Raw genomic sequence first — 24,182 nt, 5'->3', positions numbered from 1 at the left:
ACCCGCTTCTTATAAATGCTTCGGTACACCGCCCCGCCCGCCCGTGTCTTCTTGTCTTTGGCTCGGCGCCGCGAAGGTAGAGGGTCTTTCGAGGACTAGGGTTAGGGTTTCGGCTGCTCTTTTTCTCTTGCGATGGAGGAGATCGCGGAGGGTGTGAACAACCTCCACATCGCTGCCCCCGATTCCTACAAGAACAACAGGATACAGGTGTCGAACACCAAGAAGCCCCTCTTCTTCTACGTCAACCTCGCCAAGGTACGGAACCCTCTTGAACTGTAGCCCTTTGGTGTCCGGTGGAACAGCCACGATTTGCTTCTTGTATTTGAATCGGAAGCTCGTTTTTCTGTTTTCCTTCTCCCTTTTTGGTTTTCATTTTGGTTTCCTTTACCTTGCGTTTGTTAGTATATAGGCTTTCTGGCGGAGACAGAATAATTTTTTTTAATGCGACTTTCATCTTTCAGTTGATTCCTTTCGGCTTCAAGTCCGAGTTCTAGGTGTCCTTTCTTTTTTACCTGTAATTTTATTCATATTTCTTTGTTATTTAATTTTGAATTTATTGACGATGCTGCTATATTAAAACTTTGGAATGCAGAGGTACATGCAGCAACACAATGAAGTTGAATTGTCAGCTCTTGGAATGGGTACTGTTTCTCCTTTGCTTTGTGTACTTGACTTCTTTATCATGTGAACGTATTCTACTTTACGCTTGATCATCACTTATGCTTGTTGTTTATGGCTGTCTCAATCAATCCTCTCTGAGAGATAACATTGACAAACGTTCGTTAACATTAATTACACAGTTGTGCATATATCTGAATAGTGAAATCCTTCAGAATTCACATTGTTGTTTGCAAGCAACCAATCATACTGTTAAACCGAGTCCTCGTGACTTTGATTTTCTTCAATACCAACTTTACCAAAAATGGGTGTGAAATATGTTTCATTACTCTTGACCTTTCTCTTCAGCATGTACTCCTCCCCTAAAAATTTGCACTCTTAAAGGAGGAGGTTGCTTAGGTCAATAAATTCCACATTTTGGGATTTTTTTTTCCTGTAGATCATGAGTCCAAAATGTATGAATTATTTAGCAACTTCCTCTTATAACTTCTTTATTGCATCATTGTGTTATCAACACTTTTGTTTACTTTCTAAATTCTCATAACTAATCAGTTGTTGACTAATCGAATTTGCAATAACAAAGATGAAGGTGAACAAAAAGGAAACATGGATGAGAAGGAAAAAGATAGAAGAGAAAGTAGTTGAGTGGCTATTTTTTGTGTCTTTATTGTATTTAATCCCGGCATTTGTAAACTTTATAGATTAAAACTTTTGAGGTTGTGTGTACTACTATTTTTTTTAATTATTTACGTTATGAAAGGCCCTTAGACAAAACAAATTTATGTTGTTGCAAGCTGTTATATTTTTCTAACTCATGCTCTTGCATATAAGGATACTGTGAACACTTCATCGAAAAGGGCTAGAGTTAGTTGTTATGATGATCAGTTGGTAGGTTTTAGTATATTGGATTTACTCTTCAAAATGAAGGGAGACTGGTGAAGATGTTATCCATAAAATCAAAATATGTTGTCTTAGTAGAGAGGAGAAAGTGTCATGTGATTGTTATGTCCCTTTTGGAGTAAAAGAAGATATCTGCAAGGTAAATCTATGATAAGCTGTGCTTTATGGATTAAAATGTTGAACAGTTGGCAAATAACTTGTATAACACTGAGTAGATGAAGTGATGATGTTGAGATGAATATGAGTTTACTAGATAAGGATAGGGTAGATAATATCTGCATTCATGAACAATTAGGATACAAAAAGCATATGCTAGTTAAATGAGGTGAATGATTTAGGATTAATTGCAGAGGGAGTTGTAGATGAAACCTAGAAAAACTTTGTTAGAAACAATGTAAAGGGTTCTGTTGGTTCTTAATTTGACTAGTGAGAATGTCCTCGGTTGAGCTCATTGGCGAGAAGAGATCCATGTAGCTCATCCTAAATTGTTGGGACCTTATAGCATTCTCAAGATGGCTTTCAAGGTTATGCCTATGTGAAGCTTGGAGAGGGCATAACCTAAACGGGAACCCAGTGCAAGTCACTGGGGGAGTTTCAGTTATGTTATAGACTTCATTACTTTTTGGAGTAAATTATTTGCTTGAACATTCTAGAGCTAGCAAGTAGGAGATTGTAGATGGCAGACATAATAATTTTGGGCTGTCTTTCATTTTTCCTTTTCATTCTCCTTAATGGTGAATTGCATAAATGTTGAATTCTTGATGTGGTGATGCCAAAGGAATTTGATAAGCAGTTAAGGCTGTGTTTGGTTTGGGATTACTATCCTGTTAAAATTTCCGAACCCATAACTTCACCTTTTCCGTTTTAGATCTTTGGGATGAGTTATCTGGATTAGTATAGAAAATGAGAGGGGGGTTATTTTAACCATTTAGATGGAGTTGTTTCATCCCATGTTTTCCAAATTAAAATACTTTTTGATGGGTTATTTTAACTTAACTCTATAGTGTTTGATAGGTTAAGTTAATGACTACCACCTGAATCCTCCTTAACCCAAAGAAAATGCAGCCTGAAGGTTCCTTTTTGACATAAGAATCATAAGCAGTGGAATTTGAGAAACTCAAACAAAGTTTACCCCTTTTTTTGCTTTTCAATATCCAACAAAGTGCCACCATAGTGTACCCAGAAAGACTGATTCCTTTACTTGGAAATGATGAACTTGAACGAAGTGCAGCCTTAAGGATTCTTTCTGGCATGAGAATTGGAAGCAATGGAATTAGATGATCAACAACATCTACCCTATTTTGCCACCATAAATACCTAGAAAGAAGGCTCTGAATCCTCTACTGATTGATAATGATTAGGGAAGCATGCAAATTTTTTTAACTTATGGAACCATACAACGAATCTGCACAGGTTGTCATCGTTATGGTTAGGTCAAATACCAGCATGAGAAGTAAAAAAATGAAACATTGCAACAATTGACAATTCTATATGCTTTGACATTGAACACTCAGCTTGCCTTTAATCTGGTTCCTTTGGTGGCTGTAGGTGCGTCTATACTCTCTGCTGCTTTCAAATTGTATATCATGTTATAAATAATTGCTCGAGCACGTTTTCCCATCTTTTTAAAAGCTTTGTTTACATGTTCCTGAAGACTTGCTGTTCCGAGTTAACATTTAAAACTCATAGTAGTTTAAGCATATTCACAATAATTTGTTCTAATATTTTGAACTTTTCAGCAATTGCAACTGTTGTCACCATTGCGGAAATTCTGAAAAACAATGGTCTTGCTGTTGAGAAGAGTAAGATTCTAGGATCTTCTATGCTTTGCCCTTTTTAGATGAGACAATGTTTGTTTTCTTTTCCCTTCTCAAGTTAAAAATTGGGCCTTAATTTATTTGATGAACAATTTTGTGCAGAGATTACAACGTCTACAGTTGATGTGAAGGATGAATCCAGGGGCTGGCCCATCCAAAAAGCAAAGGTAACAGTTAAGTGGTTATCCATTTACGTGGTTATCTATTCATTGATTTGAGCCTTGTTTATGTGGTTATCTATTCATTGATTTGAGCCTTGTATTCAGATCGAGATATTGCTGGGAAAGACTGAAAACTTTGATGAATTAATGGCTGCAGCAGCTGAGGGGGATAACAAGGAACAAAGCTGAGAAAACCTCTGTTTTTTATTACATATCATTTCATCATGTCCCCGCTAAGTATACAGTAGATCGCTGTGGAGTGGAAACATTGCTTGCATGCTTTCTCCTAGTTTGCGGATTTGGTGAGTGGTAGATGCCATTGTAGTGCTTACCAATAATGTTTTAGAATTTAAGCTAACCTCCTTTTATTCGGCCGAGGTGGCATATTGGTGTGACATGATTAATCGTTTGAGGTGTCATGTTGGATCCTCTGTTAGGAAGCTTCACTGTAGAAATTGAGTTACATGTGGGTGCTGCATCTTTGATCCAGTATGATTGCGTTGTGCTTTCTTTCATCCCTTCATCTTGATGGATTATTTTTGCGATGTGCTCAGATTATTTTTGCCCAGAATCCTGACGGTTCAGCTTGTTAACCACGGTCCATTTGTGTTGCAACAGGGATCGTGTTCTCTCAATTTGGTACTTGCAACACTAGCCATGTGGAATCACTATTCTCTCAATCCAATTGAGAATATTCTTAATTAGACCATTATAACGATGCAAAATGTCTGTCATATGTTTTATATAACTGTATTTAAAAGGTTATCAACTTTAACTTGGATTAATTTTATCCTATGATCTTTTAAATATTTTATTTTTTAAATTTAAAAGATATATATTGAAATTAAAATATTTAATTTTATTTATTCTAACATTGTCGGTTTTATATATAAATGTTGAACGATGTTGCTCTGCTTTATATTTGTGGCTTTGGCTTTGTATTGTCCTGCATCTGCTCAAATATCATAAATAAATATCATAAATGGTATTTGATTTTTGCATACATAAACAGGTAAGGACAAATAAATTGCATACAAGTAAATAGTATAAATGGTATTTGCTTTGCATTGTCTCTTGGTATAGCACGTGCTTTTCTTAAAGTCAAGGAGAACCACAGGGCTTCTTTGAGGAAAGAATGTCTTTTGACAAGAGACTCTCGAGTTGTTGAAAGGAAGAAAGTTTTGTCTTAAATTGGCTCGAAAAGCTCCCCAAAGGAAAAGCACTCCCGGCGGCAGAACAGCGGCGAAGGATCGGGCGGTGCATGGCGGAGGCCGAGGAACGACAGACTCCCTGTTGCTGCTTTTTAGCCCTTTAAAGGAGGTCAGGCCGTGAACGTGGGTCACACTGGGCTTCCTCCTCGTGGAGGAGTTCAGGCTGGAACATGACACTGCAGCTGCCGCTGAGATTCCTGTTGCCATTGGGATATATGAGACCCCACAATTCACATTTCCATCGTCTTCCCGATCCGAGCAAGATGACGAATGGAACTTGACAAGAGTTGTAAACTTGGCACAAGTATACTTACGCTCTCGTTGTCGTTTACTCTATATACAATTTGATTACGAAATCGACGACGAACTCAGCCGGGTTTTGGTCGAAAGTGGTCCGGTTCATGAGGAAGGTGACTTCGGCTCGGTTCGGATGTGAGCTATACTTCAATAACCCAACCCGGAGTTCGGCTTTGTCTCGATCTCATACCGTGTCGACTCCCCGTCTCCGCTTCGCCCAAACGCCGTTGAGGCGTCGACAGGTTTCCGTCTCTTCCGCGAACGAAGCAAGCGACCGTCAAGAGAGGGTAATTGTTCGTCCTCCTCCTCTTCCATCTTCTTCCGCTCCTTTTGCTTCGCGTCCCGTTTGGGTTGCTGCCGAAAGAGGGGGGATGTAGTTGATGCCTACTATGTGTTCGACTTCTGTCCTGTTTTGGAAGTACCGTGAGCAAAAGGAGAAACGTTTTGCTGATCCACGTTTCATTTTGAGAATCTTAATGATGGTTCGTTTTCTTTTTATTATATTACGGGGCCGTACTTTGGGCCAGTCTCTAATTCTTGCGATGAAATATATGAATGGATCAACTCAGTAGGTATCCTTTGAAGATAGGCATTATTTGAAGTATGTATAATATTCTTCTGTTCTCATCTTAGTGGTTTGGTTTGATGAGCATTATCCATCTTCTAGAGTTTATAAAGTACCAGATGTTAACAAAAGATCTGGAAGCATCGTAAAAATAGCTACTCATCCTTTTGAATAACTTCATCTTTTCAATTTCCACATCGCTTTAATCTTGGTGTTTCAAGGATTTGAACGTGATCCTAATACTGCAATTTGTCATGCATAAGATGTATCAATGTATTGTTGCTTTGGGCTTTAACTAACACATTATTTAAAGCGAACCATCCAACAAGCATTCAACCTGTTTTATCTGTGACAGAATGCACGGAAGTATGTTGTTTGGAACATGACAAATGGTTTTTCTTTCGCTGTTTCAGAATTGTTGCTTATCGTTTTGTGGTCGGACTAATTGACCATTTTAATTGGACTAATAACCCATAAAACTAACCCTTGGTAGGGTCATAACTTAGATTTAGTCCTTGTAGCTTCGTTTTTTTGCTGTTCAGATAAGGTGAAGGCTCACTGAAGGGAAACAGATATGAGAAACTTGGGTTTCCAATGGGGAAGGAACCTTGTTCGAAGGTACTACCAGAGATATGATTTTCTCATCTCCTCTTCTTCAATCCCGGTTCTCCGCTTGCATCCTTTGCAACCTTCTATATCCAGAGGGTTATTTCTATCAGCTCAACAAGCATACTCCACTGGTACAGTCTGCTTTCGTCCTCTTTTTATCATTTTCGTGTTATTTTTTCACTGCTTCTGGTCTTGTATATCTTCATCAAGAGAAAATCTTTTAATACAGAAACTAGTTGAGTAAACTACCTGTCTAGTTGTTTCTCGGTAAATGGTAATAAAAACTTTACTACTAAGCTGTACACCTCAATGCCTCTTTTACCGAAGTTGTTGACAAGTGTAGTGATAACTAGTAATCTAAAGCTGTGGTATTTTCACAAAAAATAACGGGAAAGCAGGATTACTCTGAAATAAGTGTGACTCTTTCTTGTTTATACTGGCTATTTAGATGGTCCTGTCCATCACACATAAATTGTTTAAAAAGATTAGATAGTTATATTCTCTAATGCTGCTGATTGTGGCTTTGTTTAATCATTTATTGGTATTTCTTATTGTTATATAGGTTTGATATGTCAAATACTCTGAACATGACAGAACATGTTATTGAGGCCTACTTAATTTAATGTCCAAGTTAATCATGTATATTCATGTTTAGCTCTAATTGTTGTGGATATTCATGGCAGAAAGATAGTTTTGTTGATTATGCTTAACCTATTATGGCAGAAAGATAGGTTAATTTATGCTTAACCTATTATATAGTCTACTTTATTTAATGTCCAAGTTAATCATGTGTATTCATGTTTAGTTCTAATTGTCGTGGATATTCATGGCAGAAAGACAGTTTTGTTGATTAATGTATGCTTAACCTATTATATAAAGATGTACCATAATGTGATTCATTCATTGGATCCCACTCCAATCTTAGGCCTATGATATGAAATTATCTGGCAAACACTCAAAACCATTGCAATAATTTCTTATATGCCCAGATAAGTTCACTTTTTTTTGTGTAATCCATCTAGATGAGTCTTGTGATGATGCTCCTTTCAATTGATAGAATCACATTCTGAGCTTCCAGTTGACCTCCTGAGGATTATGGAACAGAGAATGATAGCAATTGAACAGAGAAGTTCCTACCTTCAAGAGCAAATTAACCAGGTAAAGAAATAAGTTCTCACATTATCATCATTATGGAAAGACATTCCTGGCTGCAGACGAGTCACGTGGTTTCAGTCTAATTAACATTACATGTTCCTGAACTGGCAAGTTCAATATTCCTACTTCAATGATTCTTTTTCCATGGAGTTTCCACCTTATGTAATTGTTATACTGTTGTTAAGGAGTGTATTATTCTTACTATTGTTTCTTTCCAAGTTTATAACAGTCTCATGGGCTTTTCTTCAGTTCTGAGTATTCAGTAATCCCTGAGTTTTTAAGAATGCATAAACTAACATTACTATTGCTTTTCCATTTTGGAGGTTCCAGGTTATCTTTTTGAAAATGATCCTTAACAAGCTGTTTGCACATTTCCAGTGCTCCCATGGTTCACATGATGCTTTAATTCTTATGATGATGATACTATCTGGACATCCAGAAACTTAGCTAATTGCTGTTTGTGTTGTTTTTCATGTGTGAAGACAGGCAACGGTCTCGGCAGTTGATTATTCAAGAGCTAATAAAGAGCTTCGAAAACTTGGAAGCTCGATGGAATTAATAAAGGAGCTAAGAACCAAAGAGAAGGTTTTAATAAAACTATGTCCTTTTGTGATAAATGTTTTTGTTATTAAAATTCATAACCTGAATCTGAACATGCATGGGTTTGTTTCATGCTTGATTTTCCCCAGTTTGCTTCATTTCCGAGACAGCAATCTGATTGTTTATGATATACACGGAGGTATTGCATGACAGTAGTGCACAAGTGGCAAACAGCTACGTAAAAAGAAATGTGTATGTACCATGACCATCTCTACATTAGTCAGCTTCATGTTGCCTTATCATTGCACCTTTAACAAACTACCTAAGGTTGCAGCAGTTTATGGCTAACATTTTTGGAGGTCTGTTGGTTGTCCTTTCCAGCTAATTTGTAGTTACCCTGCCTTCTTTCCCATTTGCATGCCTATTGTTTTAGTGAGTATGTCTTTCTCTCTTTCACCCTTAAATGAAGTAGCGGTAGGCCACTTGTTAGTCCTACAACATTATATCTCTAAAATTTTTCCATCTACCATCGATATGAGAAACAATCTCTGAGAAGTTATTTTCATACCTCTATTATGACCATGTAACCTTATTTTGTCTGCTTCATTTTGTACTTATGGATCTCACTGACAAATAAAACAAATTTAATGTGCCAATGATGTCTGTAGAAGCTCTTTTGGATCCTTTGTTGCCCCCGTCTATTGATTTTAAATGTGGTCTCCACTTTTGCCCATTCTCAAGTACCTGCAATTCTCAAGTCAAGCATTTCCGTTGTCTCTTGGTAATAAATTTCAATTAGCATCTTGTTTTAAACAATTTATGTTCCTAGTATGGTCCTGAAGTTTCCTTTATAGTTTAAATCTCTTCATTTCAGTCGGCAATATACCAATGCTTAACATTGATAAGAGAATATGACATATGCTCCTCCTTTAATCACTAGATATTAGCAACAAAGGCCTTTAGTAGTTTTGTGCTGTAACTTATATATTTGATTCCCCGTATATTTGTGGTCTTGTTTTATTATATATTTGCATATTTCTTGCAACATGTATAAATTCAATACTTGTAGGATTCTTGCTTGTTTATCTGACATTCTGAATATCTGTCATTTTGATGTTAAAATAAGAGTTTTAAATGCGATTATTTATTTTATAAATTGTAGCTTCTGATTTGTAGATTTAGTTGGGGGAATAATGATTTAGTTAACAGGAGATTGATGGTCTTAAATCAGTGATGTCTGACTGTGTTGAAGACAAAGACATGTGGAACATGGCTGATGAGGAATTAGCTCAAGCTTTAGTGGAGGAGAGAAGATTGCAACATTTACTTCTTAAATCATTGCTTCCAAAGGATGATGCTGATGAGAGAGATTGCATATTGGAGGTGAGAGCAGGTAACATGGCTTTAATATTGTTTTGGTAGAACTTGTTTGTGCACCTTGGGGTTCCCTCGTTCCCAAGTTCATTTATGCCTTTCCGCTTGGTTAATTTGTTTCATAGTTATGATGTTATGTGGCAGGGACTGGTGGTGAAGAAGCCTCATTGTTTGCAATGGACATATTCAAAATGTGTGTTCTTTCCCTAATTGTTCAGACTCTTAAATTGTGATTGGTTCATTAGTGAAAAAAGGGGTCTGTGTGACAGGTATGAAAAATACTCGCAAAAGAGGGGCTGGAAATTTGATGTTATAGACATTATGGAGTCTGATTTAAAAGGATATAAGGTAATTCTTCTTTGCTCTATAACTAGTAAAAGATTATGGTTGGATCTTCAATAACTGAGAAAGGGAAATAAGATTCCTTTCACTAATGCTTTTAATCTGTCATATAGGAAGCTAGTGGAACAATATCTGGACCTCGTGCATATGGTAGACTGAAATTTGAGAGTGGGGTTCACAGAGTTCAGGTTTAAGGAAGATTGTTGTTGCCTCTATTATATTTTGTTGGCAAAGATTTTGAAGTAATTTGTTTGAGTGCTTCCAAAAGTCATATTTTGCTGATGTTTTAACAGAGAGTTCCAGTGACAGAGAAATCTGGTCGTGTGCATACGAGTGCAGTATCCATTGCTATACTTCCTCAGGCTGATGAGGTGGCTATCATTTCAAGCAATCCTGCTGAGATTTTCCTAAGTTGTAGATTAGTTGGATCTAAACTACCTTAATTTTAGCATATCTGTAGTTGAGGGCACTACTTTCTTTTCAAAGAAAAATATGATCTATATCGCTTACCCGTTGGTGGTAGAAGATGAAGTTCCAGATACCAAAAAATGAGCTGTCATCAGCTCCCCGAGAGTGGGAACATTCTGTACTCTCCCAAAATTACCAAAAGATGTGCCAAAATAGTTGCATTCTGGTTATTACAAGAAAATTTAATAAAGTTGAGCTGTCATGCCTTAAATTCAATGGTTTCCACTATGGCTTTCCGGCTCCAAGGAATGCCACTTGTTCCATTTAGCCCATTTACCACTTCTTGAGCATCCGAATGAACCCACAGCTTCTTTGGTCCATCCTTCGCAGCTCTTTTAGGTCCTTCAAGGCTTTCGGCAACCTTGACGCTATTCACCTGTGCAAGAGCAGCCAGCAGCAACCACCCTCTGATGTCTGTCTCTGATGACAGACCCTGTTTCTGCACAAACATAATTGTTCTGTGAGGAGCCATCACACTCTAGAATAGGCATGATCTACACTAGTATCTGCTGGAATATCTGCTCCTCAAAGATAAGCCCTCAATTTGAAGAGTTTTGGCACAGTAATCTGTGCCAGCAGCACACCATCAGGAGTACAATTTGATGGCTTCGCTTCTTTGATCAAGTTTGTTGATAATTCTTGTTGAGTGCAGCTTCTTATAGTTGTACTGCCAATATCATGATGGAACAGTGTTGTTATGTTACAACCACATCAGTTAGCTACAAATTCAACACAGTGGTGGCTCTGTCTGGCTTCAATTTTTGAAGCATTCATAAACTCTGGTAACTTAGGCAGGCTGTTAACTGCTCCTAAGTTCTAATAATTGGTGATAAGGCTTTGTTTTCTTATAATTTTTTTATTTAATTTCAACAGGAAGTTTTATTCATATGATCTGTTTCTTTGGTTTGTCTGCAGGTCGATGTCCAGCTTCGAAATGAAGACTTGAAGATTGATACTTATAGATCTGGTGGTTCTGGAGGTCAATCTGTAAACACCACAAACAGTGCCGTCAGGATTATGCATATTCCAACGGGAATTACTGTTGCAATACAAGATGAAAGATCACAACACATGGTATGGTTGCACATGTCATGTAATTTCCTCATCAACTTGAGAAAAGAAAGTTTTCAATATGACTCTATATAAGTAATCAACCAGGGATTTCATATATATGTCCTTATGTTTTTGGATCTGACTCTATATAGGTAAACAACTCCCAAATAGAAAATCAGTTTTTTCAGCAATTTAAATTTGCTGCAAAACAATTCTTAGGTTGCATCAGAATTTGTATACATCAGAATCGGTGTCACAGGGATAACCCATGTGCCAACAGGAATGACGGTTCTGGTAGAAGATAAAACATTGCATCAGATGGTATGGATTCGTCTCTTACAATAATCACCTTATGATAAAACACTACAGATTGCATCAGGTGGTATTGAAGCAGATGTTGCGGATCTCATCTTGAAAGTTATTGTTTGTTCACACTATGCTTGATCATGTGAAATGGTCTTGAATTATTTAATCAATATTATCTTCTGTTTCATGGAATTCTTATTGCTGTTATCATGTGACACATCTGAGTTGTAAATGAGTTCATAGTGTTCGCTTCTCAGCTCTTAACTTTTTTTGTTTTTTATCTTTCTTTTACAGAACAAAGCTAAAGCGCTCAAAGTATTGCGTGCAAGGCTGTATGAAATGGAGAGGTCTAGACTTCAAAGGAGCAGATCAAAACTTCGGGCAGAGCAGGTGGCCGGTCATATTTGCACTTTCAGTATCTTTTAACCCCTAACAAGTATTCTAACACCTCTCGACAGATTGGAAGTGGTGACAGGTCTGAGCGGATCCGGACATATAATTTTCCTCAGGGTCGAGTCACCGATCACCGTGTTGGGATCACCCATCACTCGATAGAAGATGTCATGGAGGGAGAGAGCCTAGACATGTTCGTCGATGCTCTTCTTTTGCAAGAGGAGATGGATGCCATTGCCTCGTTTGGCACTCAGTGATTCAGATATGGTTTTTTTAGCTGCTTCCAGAAATCCAAAGAATGCTTGTAGGTTTCGGCTACAGTCGATTCTGTAAATTTAGGTGGCTGAAGTAAGAAAAAGTAGTGTGTTGCAATCAACATTAGACCTTATCTTTTATTTGTGAATCTACAAACAAACTTTTATTTATGAATTTTAATTTCTTGATATCCTCCTCCTCCTCCTCCTATTCCGGAAGTTTATGATCACCATCCGTTTCTCACTGTTAGTGAGAACGGAGCAGCCCATACGCACTACAGCATCCAACCCACCAAGAAAATGAATGATACATACATATTCCATGTTGTCGTAGGATTATTCCCTATGTCGAAGGGCACCCAATTAATGTTCGTCCAGGGAGGGAGGACGCCCAATGGATAGGCAGCTTTTTGCGTACGCTTTGCCGTCTTCCAACCTAAGGATGTTAGTCTTTTCAGACATTTCAGAAAAATACATAATCAAATTGGATTGGAGTGGAGTTCTGAGGAGTCATTATTAGGATTTTGGGTGTCCTATTCACCCGAATCGAATCATATTAAGTAATTCATATTTCACAATTTCTCTTCTTACTTTGAATTATGAATGGACTGTCATATGAGTGACAGCGTAGCGAATTATGAGTCGGTACAAAGTTCATAAAGACAGCAGAGGAGGCAAGGAAGGAGACCTTTCAGACCATCTCGTTGCCAAAGGAATCCTATATGACCATAAGCCTTCTTCGTCTTTGGCATCCAAACAAAAGCTATGTTGTCTTCTTCCATCCTTTCAACAAAATCCTGCAAGCATATTACCACCTTTTGGCCCCCACCTCCACCTGGAATTCTTATCTCCATTATCCCAAATTCTTTACATTTATATAGAACACCAAATGATTAGATACTTGATGGTGATAGTAAACGTTCATTAAATAAATGCTTTACATGTGTCTTTTCCAAGAGCTGGCGGCAATGGCGGACAGTAACTTGCAAGAACAAAAGAGAATCCATCCAAGCTTGCGAAGTCATGCACAGTCGTCATCCTAGAATGACATCGAGAAGGTCCGCCACAGACATCAAACTTGTATGTTGCTCCGTCTCTTCAAATCCTTGTCTCGTTACAGTGACCTGATCCCTGATCATGCTGGAACTCTGGTGTGGACATCGTAGTAGCCTAAAAATTCTTATTTAGATTAAGAATCAAACCATATATGATTCTTTACACAATAATGTGGGGGCAATCAGTAACCCAAATTTATCTCTCTCTCGCACATGAACTTTTTCCTCACCAAAAATTTCCAAGAAGATATGCATGGAATTGTATTTCTTCTTCTGTATAAACATTCTGGACAACCTTGCAATAGTGATCTGGTACTTGTACCGACTGCCACAATCTCAGATCTCAACGTAGGGTGTTCTCTCTCTCTCTCTCTCTCTCTCTCTCTGATTAGCCAACCTTACAAAGGTCGGTGATGAGGGATGGTTGGATGTGCATAGTTAATGTAATTAAGTTATTTAATTAGATAAAATATATTATATATATGATTGGATTTTGATTATGATTATCGATAAAAAAAAAATTTATCGTAAACCCTAATCCATTACTTAGAAGATTATCTCAACAGGAGGTATTCTGTTACTTACTCATTACTCATCGTAAACCCTTTACTCATCACTCATATAAATATTATTAATAATATTTAGACTTCATTACTGTATATAATTGACATACCGAAATATTTAAAGATCAATTTATCATGAAGAGGGAACGGTATAAGTGTATATTTCCAATCAAACGTTATAAAAATAATTTTCTAATACTTGGAGAATTAATTATGATACTTCACTAATAATAAAGATTTAATTTATCATGGAAACTAAAAGAGAGTGTAGTTATTACTTGTCGCGTATGCTTAGAAATAATTCATTTGATGGATCTTAAGAATGTATGTTATGTTTTTACAATTCTAGAAATTTAAGATAATTAGCTGAAATTATTAAGATACTATTTTTCTTTTAGTGGTTGTAAACTCAATAAATTTATAATTCAATAAAAGTTAACTTTTAAATTCTATATAATAGTTTATACAAAATTAATATAAATATTGAGTTTACAATGATGTTATAATCAAACATTAAAATGAAACATAATTTCATGAACTCCTTAAGATTACATATATGTTTACATTTGTGGATCACTTCATGTTCTTATTTTAATAAAGAAATATATTTTATCATTTTTATAGATAATTTATTAAGATATGATTATATATATCTAATTCATGTAATCTCATACTATCGACACCTTTAGGTATATATAGATAAAATCAAAATATAATTATATAGAAAAGTCAAAATTATCAAATCTAAAAGAAATGATGAATTTTATAGTAGTTACGATGAATTTGATTATAATTTCATTACAAAAGCTTGATAAGTTATTCTTCTGTATTCGAATCAATATGAAGAGAAGCTTTAAAAACAGTTATGTATATTTTAAATAATGTTCTAATAAATCAATTACATCAATTTTTATGACTTATGGATTGATAAAAACCTCAACTAAAGACATTTAGATATTTGGAATTACCTTATAGAGAGATAAAGATCCTCAAATCACATAAAAATAAATTAGATTTAAGAACTATTTAAGATATTTTATTAGTTTTCTAGGAAAATTCAAAGATGTATATATTTTATTACTCTAATCATAGTATAAAAATAGTTAAATCTTGTAATACATGATTCATACATAATAGTGAATCAGTAGGAGTAAAAATATCTTAAAATTTAATTTTAATATTAAGAAAATACGAGTTGATATTATATTATTATTTTATATTCAAGAAATTATTATTTCTCAACTCACTAAATGATTTGATAAAGGTGATAATAAAACAATATTAGTAAACTCTCATATAAAATTGATATAATTAGTTATGAACTTGTAGAATAATCACAATCGACAATTTCAAGAATATTTCAAATGGAAATGAGACATGTCATTTATTATTATTATGTGATATATCTACAAGAATCAAATTAGGATATAGGAATAAAAAAGATCTCTCATTGTTTATACAGGAATCAAAAAGATCTCTCATTGTTTATACAAGTTGCTGGAAGTAACGATTTTGAAAGATAATATGATATAATAAAAGAAGAGTTAAATTCAATGAACCAGAATAGTATTTGAGAGTTCGTCGAATTACCAATAATTGTAAAAGATTCTATTATATAAATAGAAATCAAAGGACAATATCGAATGATATAAAAACTAGACTTATAGTCAAAGATTTTACTTATAAAGAATACATTAACCATAATGAGATATTTTTAAATTTTTTTAAATAAACTTATTAAGAATCGTTATAACATTAGTGCTCATTATAATCTTGAGTTACACTATATGAATGTAAAAATAAGTTTTATTAATGAGAATTTAGATTTATATAGGTTAACCTAATGAAAATAATATATATATATATATATATAATTTAGTATAAAAATTTAAGAAATTCATTCATGACACTAAATAAGCATGATATGCATAGTTTCTTCGTATCATTACTTCATACAAATTTAAGAAAAATATTATTGATCAATATTTATATATGAAGATCAGTAGGAGCAAGTTTATTATATTGGCCATATATATGAATAATATTTTGTTTGCTAGTAGTAATCTTGGTTTATTATATTAAACCAAAAAATTTTCACTAAAAATTTTAAAATGATTGATGTGAATGATTCATGTTATGTTATTAGCATTGAGATATAGATCTTAAGGATTACTAGGACTGTCTCAAAGAGTGTATATTGACCAAGTTTTGGAAAGATTTAGTATAAAACTTTGTTCAACAAATGATAAAAGTAAAAAATCTTAGTTAAAACAAGTATTTTAAAAATAATTTTAAAAAAAATTAAATAAATAAAAATATTCTTTATGTATATGTAGATAGAAGTCTAGTATACACTTATGCCTATACCAGATTAGATATCAATTTTATAGTTAAAATACTGGGTAGATATTAAAGTTACATAGGAATAAAAATACTAAATGACTATAAAAAAATAATAAGATATCTAGAAGGGACAAAAAATTATATGCTTATATATATATAATTAGATAAGCTTGAAATGAAGGTACTTTTGATTCTGTAAATTACCTCGATAATAGAAAATTCATTTTATGATTTATATGTATATTAGTTGGAATGATAATTTATAGGAAAAAAATATAAAATAATATATTATTATATTATTAACAATATAAGTTGATCTTGTGATATGTTTTGAGGCTACTAATCAAGCTTTATGCTTGTAAAATTTTATCTTGGTATAATCAAATTCAATTGCAAAGTTGATAGAGATACTTTATGATATATCATAGTAGTTTTCTTCTCTAAGAATAATAAATGTTATTGTAGCTCTATGTATTAAGGTATAGCGGAAAACTTTCGTCGATTCAAAAAGACTTCGTACGAAAACCGTTTCGGAAAGATCTTTAACTTGAGAGCAAACAGAAGTATAGTTGATGTAAAGCAACAGAGGCAGTTCGCAATTAAGATAAAGAGCATAATCTAAATACAAACCAAGATTTAGGACGGTTCGGTCAATCTTGACCTATATCCACTTTTGGCTTCCTCCTTCGACGAGGTCACCGACGTCTACTAGAGGCCTTCTTTCAATAGGTGAAGGCCAACCATCCTTTTATCCTAATTAGTGTGACTCAATGTATATCTAAAAGAACAATTATGTGTAAAAGAACAACTGAGATAAGCTAACTAACAATATTAATATTTTATCCTAATTAGTGTGACTCAATGTATTATGTTTATGGCATGCTAGTGCATGCTCAAATTATTATCTTTTTTATCTGATATACTTATAAGAGTTGTGTGAATTGATCCTCGCTCCTGCATGCATCGATGGCAACCTCGTATGCAAATTATTTAACCTTCTTCCAAAAATACTGGCGTGCAATTTGGTGATGTGATAGACTACCTCTATTTAACCATGCATGTAGTTACTCATAGTATCTCACATTTGAGAAAAGTCGCATGACAAGAAATCTAGCATATCTACACTGTCAAATAGACGACAAGGAATCCATAAAGGTATTAGCGTTAACTAGAAAGTTGGTTCTTGTCCATCACCACTATAGATAGCACCATGATCTTTAGAGATACGCTTGTCTCATCAATGGTCAATGCATTGTATCGAGAAGAATCAATTCCATCAACAAGAAACAATAATGTTTTTGAAGCAAAATTCTATTTATAGTTGCTAATTGAATCGCCCATCATTCACGAGTAGCTCAAATTTGACTTGGCTTCCTGCTCGAGGTTGACTCTTCCTGATCTCATTTTACAGGTGTTGATTGAGACAACAAAATTGATGAATGTGTTTTTAAAAGCAGGAAAATAAAAAAAACAGAAAACATGAAGCAAAACATAGAATGGGAGAATATTATATGCACTTAGGATCGATACCACTGTCTTACCCATCCCAGGTGGCTTTCCTACGATCGAGATTCCTGTCCCCACCTTCAGGCTTAGTGGAGGATCAGACATCGTTGGGGAGGAACCCTACGTACCGTTATGGGGCCTAACCTTTTCCGCGATGCGTTACGCGACGGCTCGTCCTCGCGAGTTCCCGGTCCATTTTGCGCCTGCCCGGTTCACTCCAACCGGACCGCTCCACCGTACTTCCTCTATATAATGGACAGCCTACTCTGCTGTATTTGCTTCTGGTTGTTGTCCTCGCACGGAGGGCGAGAGATCTGAGCGAGAGGAAGGCGGAGAGAAGATGGGCTCGGCGGCGGCAGATGCCAGTTTGGAATTGAGGCTGTTCGCCGCAAGAAGCGTCACCCGTTCACTGAAGGAGGCGCCGGCGATGGAGAAGGGGGATGGGAGGAAGGCGAAGCTGGAGGAGTATGTAACGAGGTTGGAGGAAGAGAAGAGGAAGATCGAAGCTTTCCAACGGGAGCTTCCTCACTCCATGCATCTGCTCACCGATGGTCGGTCGGTTTCCCGTTTATTGAGATGCTTTTCACGGAAAAGTTGGATTTTTGACTGGTTTATTGCTGGTTGCAGTGATCGATGGGTTGAAGAAGGAGCTCGGGCAATGCAAGATGGGCGAGAGTTGTGCGCGTGTCTTAGGAGAATTCATGCCCAAAAAGAGCAAATTCGAAGAGAAGGGAGGGGTAAATCCGGAAGCAGACTGCAAGGAGAAGAGGAATTGGATGAGTTCCGCCCAGCTCTGGAGCGATAACTCCAACAGAAGCAATTACGAGGAGAATGAAAATGAGAAGGAAGTCCTGGGAGAGGTATAAAGGAGAGATTTTTCAGATAGTTCCTGTGAAAAGATATATCTTTTCTCTGAAATGGATTATCACCATTCCGATCGCAGAGAGGCGAGGAGCTCAGTCGCCCAAGGAAGAAGGAGAGCTTGCACTTGGAGTCCAAGAGCCTGAGTGGTGGCAGCGCATTTGTGCCGTTCAAAGCCCCGCCGGCCCTGTCAGCCAGCACAAAGAAGCAGGAGAAGCCTTCCATCACTCTGCCAGACCTGCTGCTTCAGGCGTCTGCCATCGACAACGGAAATCTCACTCCTGCTGCCGTCGCTGAGGGCCACCTCGTCGGTGACCCAGTCTCAGAGGGCATCGGCAGAGCCCCAGCTCTGGCGACGGCCAACGACCGCATAAGCTCGCAGACCCAGCAGCAGCAGCCGAGAAAAGTGAGGCGGTGCTGGTCACCGGATCTGCATCGCCGATTCCTCGTCGCTCTTCGGCTGCTGGGCGGTGCTCATGGTCAGATCAAAATCCTACCTTTACTCTCAAACATTACAGTCCGAGTAGATAGCTTGAGCAGAAAAGCGTTTGTAGCTTTTGGGCAGTGAACAGTCTTGACATGTCGCTATAGATTGATGTGGCCTTCGTTCCGCTTTCTTCGTGCTGCAGTGGCTACTCCCAGGCAGATCAGAGGACTGATGGAGGAGGATGGCCTCACCAATGATGAAGTGAAAAGCCATCTGCAGGTGGGTTCTGAGTTCGACGGCAAGCATTTCCTTCCTTGCTCTCCTATTTCTCATCTTCTCACTCGAAACCCCAATTTTCTGTTTCAGAAATATCGACTGCGGATGACTAGTTCTTCGAATGCTAAGAATCGACCCGCTGCAATAGGAGGAGGTGGATGGGTTCACGAAGAGCAACATAGTGCTTCCTTGCAGCAGAGCGTTCCTCAGTCTGGTTCTCCAGAGAGTCCTCTTCGGCTACCTGTGGCTTCGACTACTGGAGATAGCTGCGAGGAAGAAGATAGGAAATCGGAGCGCCATAATTGCGTATGAGAAAACATGACAGGAGAGGTGAAACCGGGAAATAATGTACAGAAAGTTCTCGAGAGTTTTGTTGATAGAATAGCCGAAAGGACTAATGTGTTTGAAGCAGGATGACATGATGTTACATAGTAAAAGCGGGGCATAGCTCATGCTGGGCACGGAAATGATTGAGCTCCGGAAGACATACTTCGAGCAGGATTCTGAACTTATCCTTCGCTCTTCCATTCCTCAATCGGAAACTATAGTTTCAGTGTGAGCGAAACCGTGCTAAGGTCAGCGACTGCTGGTGAGTTCAAAGAGTATTGTTCTTCGGTGCTATCTGCTAACCGTTGCATGCATGAACGGCAAACAACTATGGACTCCACCGGCGGCCCCGAGTGAGATTTCGTTTCCAACTTCATGCTTGTGTGATTCATAGATCTCTTCTTTCCTATTTTTCCCTCATAATTTCTTGCTCATCGTCCATGATTCGGATCCCATCGCCATAGCTTGGTGGAACAGTATCATCTTCGTAGCCGCATCTCTTTCTTGGTCATCAAGAAATGATGAGGTTTATTTTCAGAAAAAAAAACGATTACCGGAAAAGAGCACAGTAACCTTAAATTCATCAAAATGTGTTTACAATCAACTCCATCGAATCCCTCCTTATCACAGCCTAAAGTAGAGGTTCATGGAAGAAACCTGTATCCAGAAAAACCGCAAATACCATCAGAATGATGTGTCAAAAACCTGGTCCGATCCTGCTCAGGTGTTTTCCATCTGACATGTATGACTGATCCCGTAAGCTAAAAGGCCTCAATTTGTATGATCGTAGAAGGTTTTATTATGAGTCGGGAACAAAAATTCCCGAGGATTATTAACCCAAGCAATAAATGAAGGCTGCAGCTTTCTGCTGCAGCAACACATGCCTCACTGACTCGTCCGTATGGAACAACTGAAATCAAAACTCTTCTTTTACTATTTTCCTTTTCGCAAAACGATGGCTTAAAATCATAATAAATAAAAGGGATTTTTTGAGCTTCCAAGAAAATAGTGGTAAGATGCTAAGATTGTGTTTCCGATATCAACGAATTCCTATGCTCCATTCACCCACCAGCCCACTGAATCAGACGCGAAAGCTTCCCCATCAAGTATGTGTATGTACTACGGAGGTTTCGCACCACTTGAAATGGGGGAAATGGAAACAAGACCACATCAATTCACAGCATGGGCGCGTTGAAAGCAACCATATCGATGCCTTGGTTTCCTTGAACTCTGCAGAAGACACCGAGTGCACTTATCATCCATCAAACAGAAAGAGGAACAAGAAAGCCTGATATGGACACACAAAGATCATGTCTCTCGAACTAGATATACTTTTGGCCTACAAGAACAAAATATAGTATATGGGTAAGTTGAAATGTACGATGTATCTATCAATAAGGGGAAGTGAAACATCATTTAAGAACTATGATTAATGGGAATAATAGTATGTATTATATTTCGCTTGAGCAGCAACGACCTTGGAACGAATATGCAGAGCATAATTATCGAAGCTAAATTGGATGGATGGATCGAACCATTTAAGGTCCATTTTTGTATGTGATCTATGAGTATAATCTTTGGAAAGATATGATGACATGGAACCTGCAGTGTGAGGACTTGTTGACCCATTGATTGGATGCAGGTGGGATGAGTCTGATATGGAGCCCCATTCTTACTAATTATTACTATCGTTTCTTCTTTTATTTTAAAGCTCATCTTGTTGTAGGCTTCTGTTGGGATCTGAAACCTCCTCTCCTCTCGAGAAGGCGCAAATCCATCCTACTAAAGCGGGCATCACACCTTGCTTCCATTTCTCTTTTTCTTGCCTTCAACTCGCAGTCTTTCTTCTTTTTGGTCTTTTCTTCTTCTTCTTCTTCTTCTTCTTCTTCTTCTTCTTCTTCTTCTTCTTCTTCTTCTTCAGAAGAGCATAATATGGGCATGTCAGATCTACTGATATCTCCTCCGACGGCCATCTTCCTTCCTACTTCGTAGAACGAAGGAAGGCTGAGGGGGGAGATAGAGGACTGTGAGATCTCGAAGCCTTGTACGGGAATATCTCGTCTTGGTTCTCGTTCTATTTATCTTCCTTGTCGGCTTGATCTGATCGAGAAGAACAGGAGATGAACCTTTAGGCTCGCGACGCGCTTCCACTCTCAAAGCCCTGAAGAGGAGACGACGAATTGAATGGGTGCTTCCTTTGCTGGAAGTCCGATGGGTATTCTATCGGATCTTTCTGAAGTTCTTTGCCGTAACCCTAATTCCGGTTGTTAGGCTTCGAGATTTGTGAATCGGTTGATGTCTTGGTGCTCTCCGGTGACGGGCAGATTGAGGAGAGGAGAAGTGGATGTCATCGAACTCGCCGTGCGCCGCGTGCAAGTTCTTGCGGCGGAAGTGCACGCCGGGATGCGTGTTTGCACCGTACTTTCCGCCGGACCAGCCGACGAAGTTCGTGTACGTGCACCGGGTGTTTGGGGCGAGCAACGTCGCAAAGCTTCTCAGTGAGCTGACGCCCGCGCAGCGGGAGGACGCGGCCAATTCGCTGGCCTATGAGGCGGAGGCGCGGCTGCGTGACCCGGTCTATGGCTGTGTAGGCTACATCTCTCTTCTCCAGCACAAGCTCAAGCAGGTCCAACATGATCTTTACAACGCCAAGAAAGATCTCGCCGCCTACATCGGCCCCGCTGCATTCGGCCCCTTCCTGCTCCCTCCCCACCACCCGCACCAGTACCAGCAGCAGCAGCACCTCCAAGGCCCCTCTCCCTCCTCCACGGCGACCTACGGCGCGCCGGGAATGGGGATGGGCATGGGGCTCGGCCTCGCTCCAACACAACCGAGCACGTCGCACCACCCGCAGATCTTGATGCGTGAACCGCAGCAGCAGTCCCCGCAGCAGATAGCGGAGGCGCAACAAATGGCCATGGCTGTGGCTGCAGCCAGGGAGCAGGAGATGATGAGGAACTACGACCAACAGCAGGAACTGGCGAGATTCAACGCTGGGTTTCCCGATGGTGGCAGAGATTACAACCAGATCGGTGATGGCACCATGGCCGCCATGCCGGTAGCTCCCTCTTCCGGGCTGGGCTTGGTTCCGGCACAGCCCTTCGATGGGTCATTCGCGGTCAACCAGATGCAGCCGCCGCCGCCGCAGCAGCAGCACCAGAGAGCCAGGAGCGACGACGGGAGGAGTGGAATCGGTCCCTCGACTTGAAACAAAATCAAACAAAACAAGAAGAAACGGACGAACGTTGGCATATTTCCATTTTCCCTCCTCCCTCGGAGGTACACGACTCGATTTCCTCATCCATAGACGGAGCTGCAGAAGGCTAGGGATGTACCCTAATCAACACCTAGCTAGCCTCCCTTTATAAACATGATTGCTTGGGTTGGCTAGACCTGAGATGGCACTCGAATCCTGTCACAGGCTGATCTGCTTTGCTCAGCATTTTGGAGAACACAAGGAATACGATAGATGCAAGGCTCATGGCTACTAGTAGTGGTGCAAACAAAGCATATCAGCAAAAGGAATGACGCAGGATTGCGGTGCAGAAGTGGCAGTCATAAGGAGTAGCTGAAATAAATTCGAAACCACCACCCCCCCCCCCCTATTTTGTTGACCATAAGGGGGTACACTACATTTACTTTGGGATCTCTCTCTATCTCTCTCTCTTTGGTTTTCTTCTCCATCACTTTGGTTTTGTTGTTTCTTGGTTTGTTTGTTCCTTCCGCGTGACTGCGGGAGTAAGCAGCAGCATTTGTGTACAGGAGAAGGTCAATAAGTTACTGCTGCTATCTTTGATTTGCATTCTAAGTATCTGCAGTCGATGCAGTAAGTTTAATGTATCGCCCAGATTTCTTGAAGGAAGAAAGATAAGGGTGACTGAGAAGAGCTAAAGCTGGAGGGAGGGAGGGGAAAGGCGTCGGAAGTCGAAATCAGGTCATGTCTGCCTTTTGGAGTTCACTGAAAGCAAGAAACAATCAATCCATCCTTTCTTTTCCTGCGCATAGATTTTCGCACCAGATAGGTAGGTCAAATCTGCAACCGTCCTCTCCCTTCTCCCTCTTTATCATATTGACTTTTCTTCTGAGTTCATGGAAATCTGTGCTTGGATGTGAACTGATATGAAGTGATTCCATGGCTTCCGTACCAGTGGAAGGATGGTGGGCAAGAAAGTGCGTTGAGAATATTAATTAAAATCATTTTTTATTTAATAGTTTAAATTTTAAATTATAATGATATTATAAAAATTAAGATTTTTAGAGGGATATATATTTTTTTTAAAAAAATAGATATTATTAGGTTGAGTCATCCGCAAATTACATGTCAAAAAAGAATAATCATATATATATATATATATATATATATATATATATATATATATATATAGGCTTCTCATAAAATTAACACACAATCGTCAAGATGTTAACTCATGAGAAAGTTAACTCAATGAAATTATTATTCTATAATTATAGTTCAAATAGCTCGATGCATAATCCAATAATTACATATTACACTATAAACATTCTCGAGGGATTTTCTTCTTTCATATCTTAACACTTAATCAAATCTTCTGAACCTTTTATTGAATTAAGCATCAAAGAGATCTTGTCGACATGACTCCAACATCATTTTTATAATTTTTTAGTCAAAATCTCTTAAATTCAAAAGTGAACCATAGTTAGTTTCGAACTCAAGACAACTATAATATGACTTAATAAGATATAATGACATTGATAAAAAAAAAAACAAGTGGAAGGATTATT

General features: G+C 38.1%; 4 protein-coding genes across 9 annotated transcripts; all 4 read left to right on the top strand.

Moving 5' to 3' along the window:
- The first annotated feature begins 36 nt into the window (after nt 1-36).
- LOC135639748 (uncharacterized protein At2g34160-like) lies at nt 37-4,011 on the top strand. Of its 2 annotated transcripts, none has more exons than XM_065153631.1 (5): nt 37-255; nt 593-641; nt 3,258-3,320; nt 3,438-3,508; nt 3,602-3,831. In XM_065153631.1, exons 1-5 carry the CDS (start codon nt 133-135, stop codon nt 3,683-3,685), a joined length of 390 nt encoding a protein of 129 aa, XP_065009703.1. In that variant the 5' UTR covers nt 37-132; the 3' UTR covers nt 3,686-3,831. The 2 variants fall into 2 exon arrangements, with proteins under 2 accessions (XP_065009703.1, XP_065009704.1); XM_065153632.1 differs by having other exon boundaries at nt 39-255; nt 3,438-3,502; nt 3,602-4,011.
- Nucleotides 4,012-4,733: 722 nt separating this feature from the next.
- On the top strand, nt 4,734-12,238 carry LOC103986588 (peptide chain release factor 1, mitochondrial). 5 transcript variants are annotated; one of them, XM_018827790.2, is made up of 12 exons: nt 4,734-5,291; nt 6,091-6,309; nt 7,236-7,336; nt 7,820-7,918; nt 9,083-9,266; nt 9,392-9,440; nt 9,517-9,595; nt 9,703-9,777; nt 9,883-9,960; nt 10,973-11,131; nt 11,711-11,806; nt 11,875-12,238. In XM_018827790.2, exons 2-12 carry the CDS (start codon nt 6,144-6,146, stop codon nt 12,064-12,066), a joined length of 1,278 nt encoding a protein of 425 aa, XP_018683335.1. In that variant the 5' UTR covers nt 4,734-5,291; nt 6,091-6,143; the 3' UTR covers nt 12,067-12,238. The 5 variants fall into 5 exon arrangements, with proteins under 5 accessions (XP_018683335.1, XP_009402889.1, XP_065012194.1 ...); XM_009404614.3 differs by having other exon boundaries at nt 4,735-5,291; nt 6,112-6,309; XM_065156122.1 differs by lacking the exon at nt 4,734-5,291 and adding an exon at nt 8,023-8,125 and having other exon boundaries at nt 6,273-6,309; nt 7,816-7,918; nt 9,105-9,266.
- Nucleotides 12,239-17,798: 5,560 nt separating this feature from the next.
- LOC135639812 (myb family transcription factor EFM-like) lies at nt 17,799-19,552 on the top strand. Its single transcript, XM_065153739.1, has 5 exons — nt 17,799-18,081; nt 18,158-18,390; nt 18,474-18,870; nt 19,021-19,097; nt 19,185-19,552. Exons 1-5 carry the CDS (start codon nt 17,871-17,873, stop codon nt 19,404-19,406), a joined length of 1,140 nt encoding a protein of 379 aa, XP_065009811.1. The 5' UTR covers nt 17,799-17,870; the 3' UTR covers nt 19,407-19,552.
- Nucleotides 19,553-21,044: 1,492 nt separating this feature from the next.
- LOC135639368 (LOB domain-containing protein 36-like) lies at nt 21,045-23,229 on the top strand. Its single transcript, XM_065153099.1, has 2 exons — nt 21,045-21,636; nt 21,746-23,229. The coding sequence occupies exon 2, from the start codon at nt 21,766-21,768 to the stop codon at nt 22,627-22,629; it is 864 nt and encodes a 287-aa protein (XP_065009171.1). The 5' UTR covers nt 21,045-21,636; nt 21,746-21,765; the 3' UTR covers nt 22,630-23,229.
- Nucleotides 23,230-24,182: the final 953 nt, after the last annotated feature.

Source organism: Musa acuminata, chromosome BXJ3-6, assembly GCF_036884655.1.
Source record: "Musa acuminata AAA Group cultivar baxijiao chromosome BXJ3-6, Cavendish_Baxijiao_AAA, whole genome shotgun sequence".
NCBI classification, from domain to species: Eukaryota; Viridiplantae; Streptophyta; class Magnoliopsida; order Zingiberales; family Musaceae; genus Musa; species Musa acuminata.
This window is presented reverse-complemented; position numbering and strand designations above follow the sequence as displayed.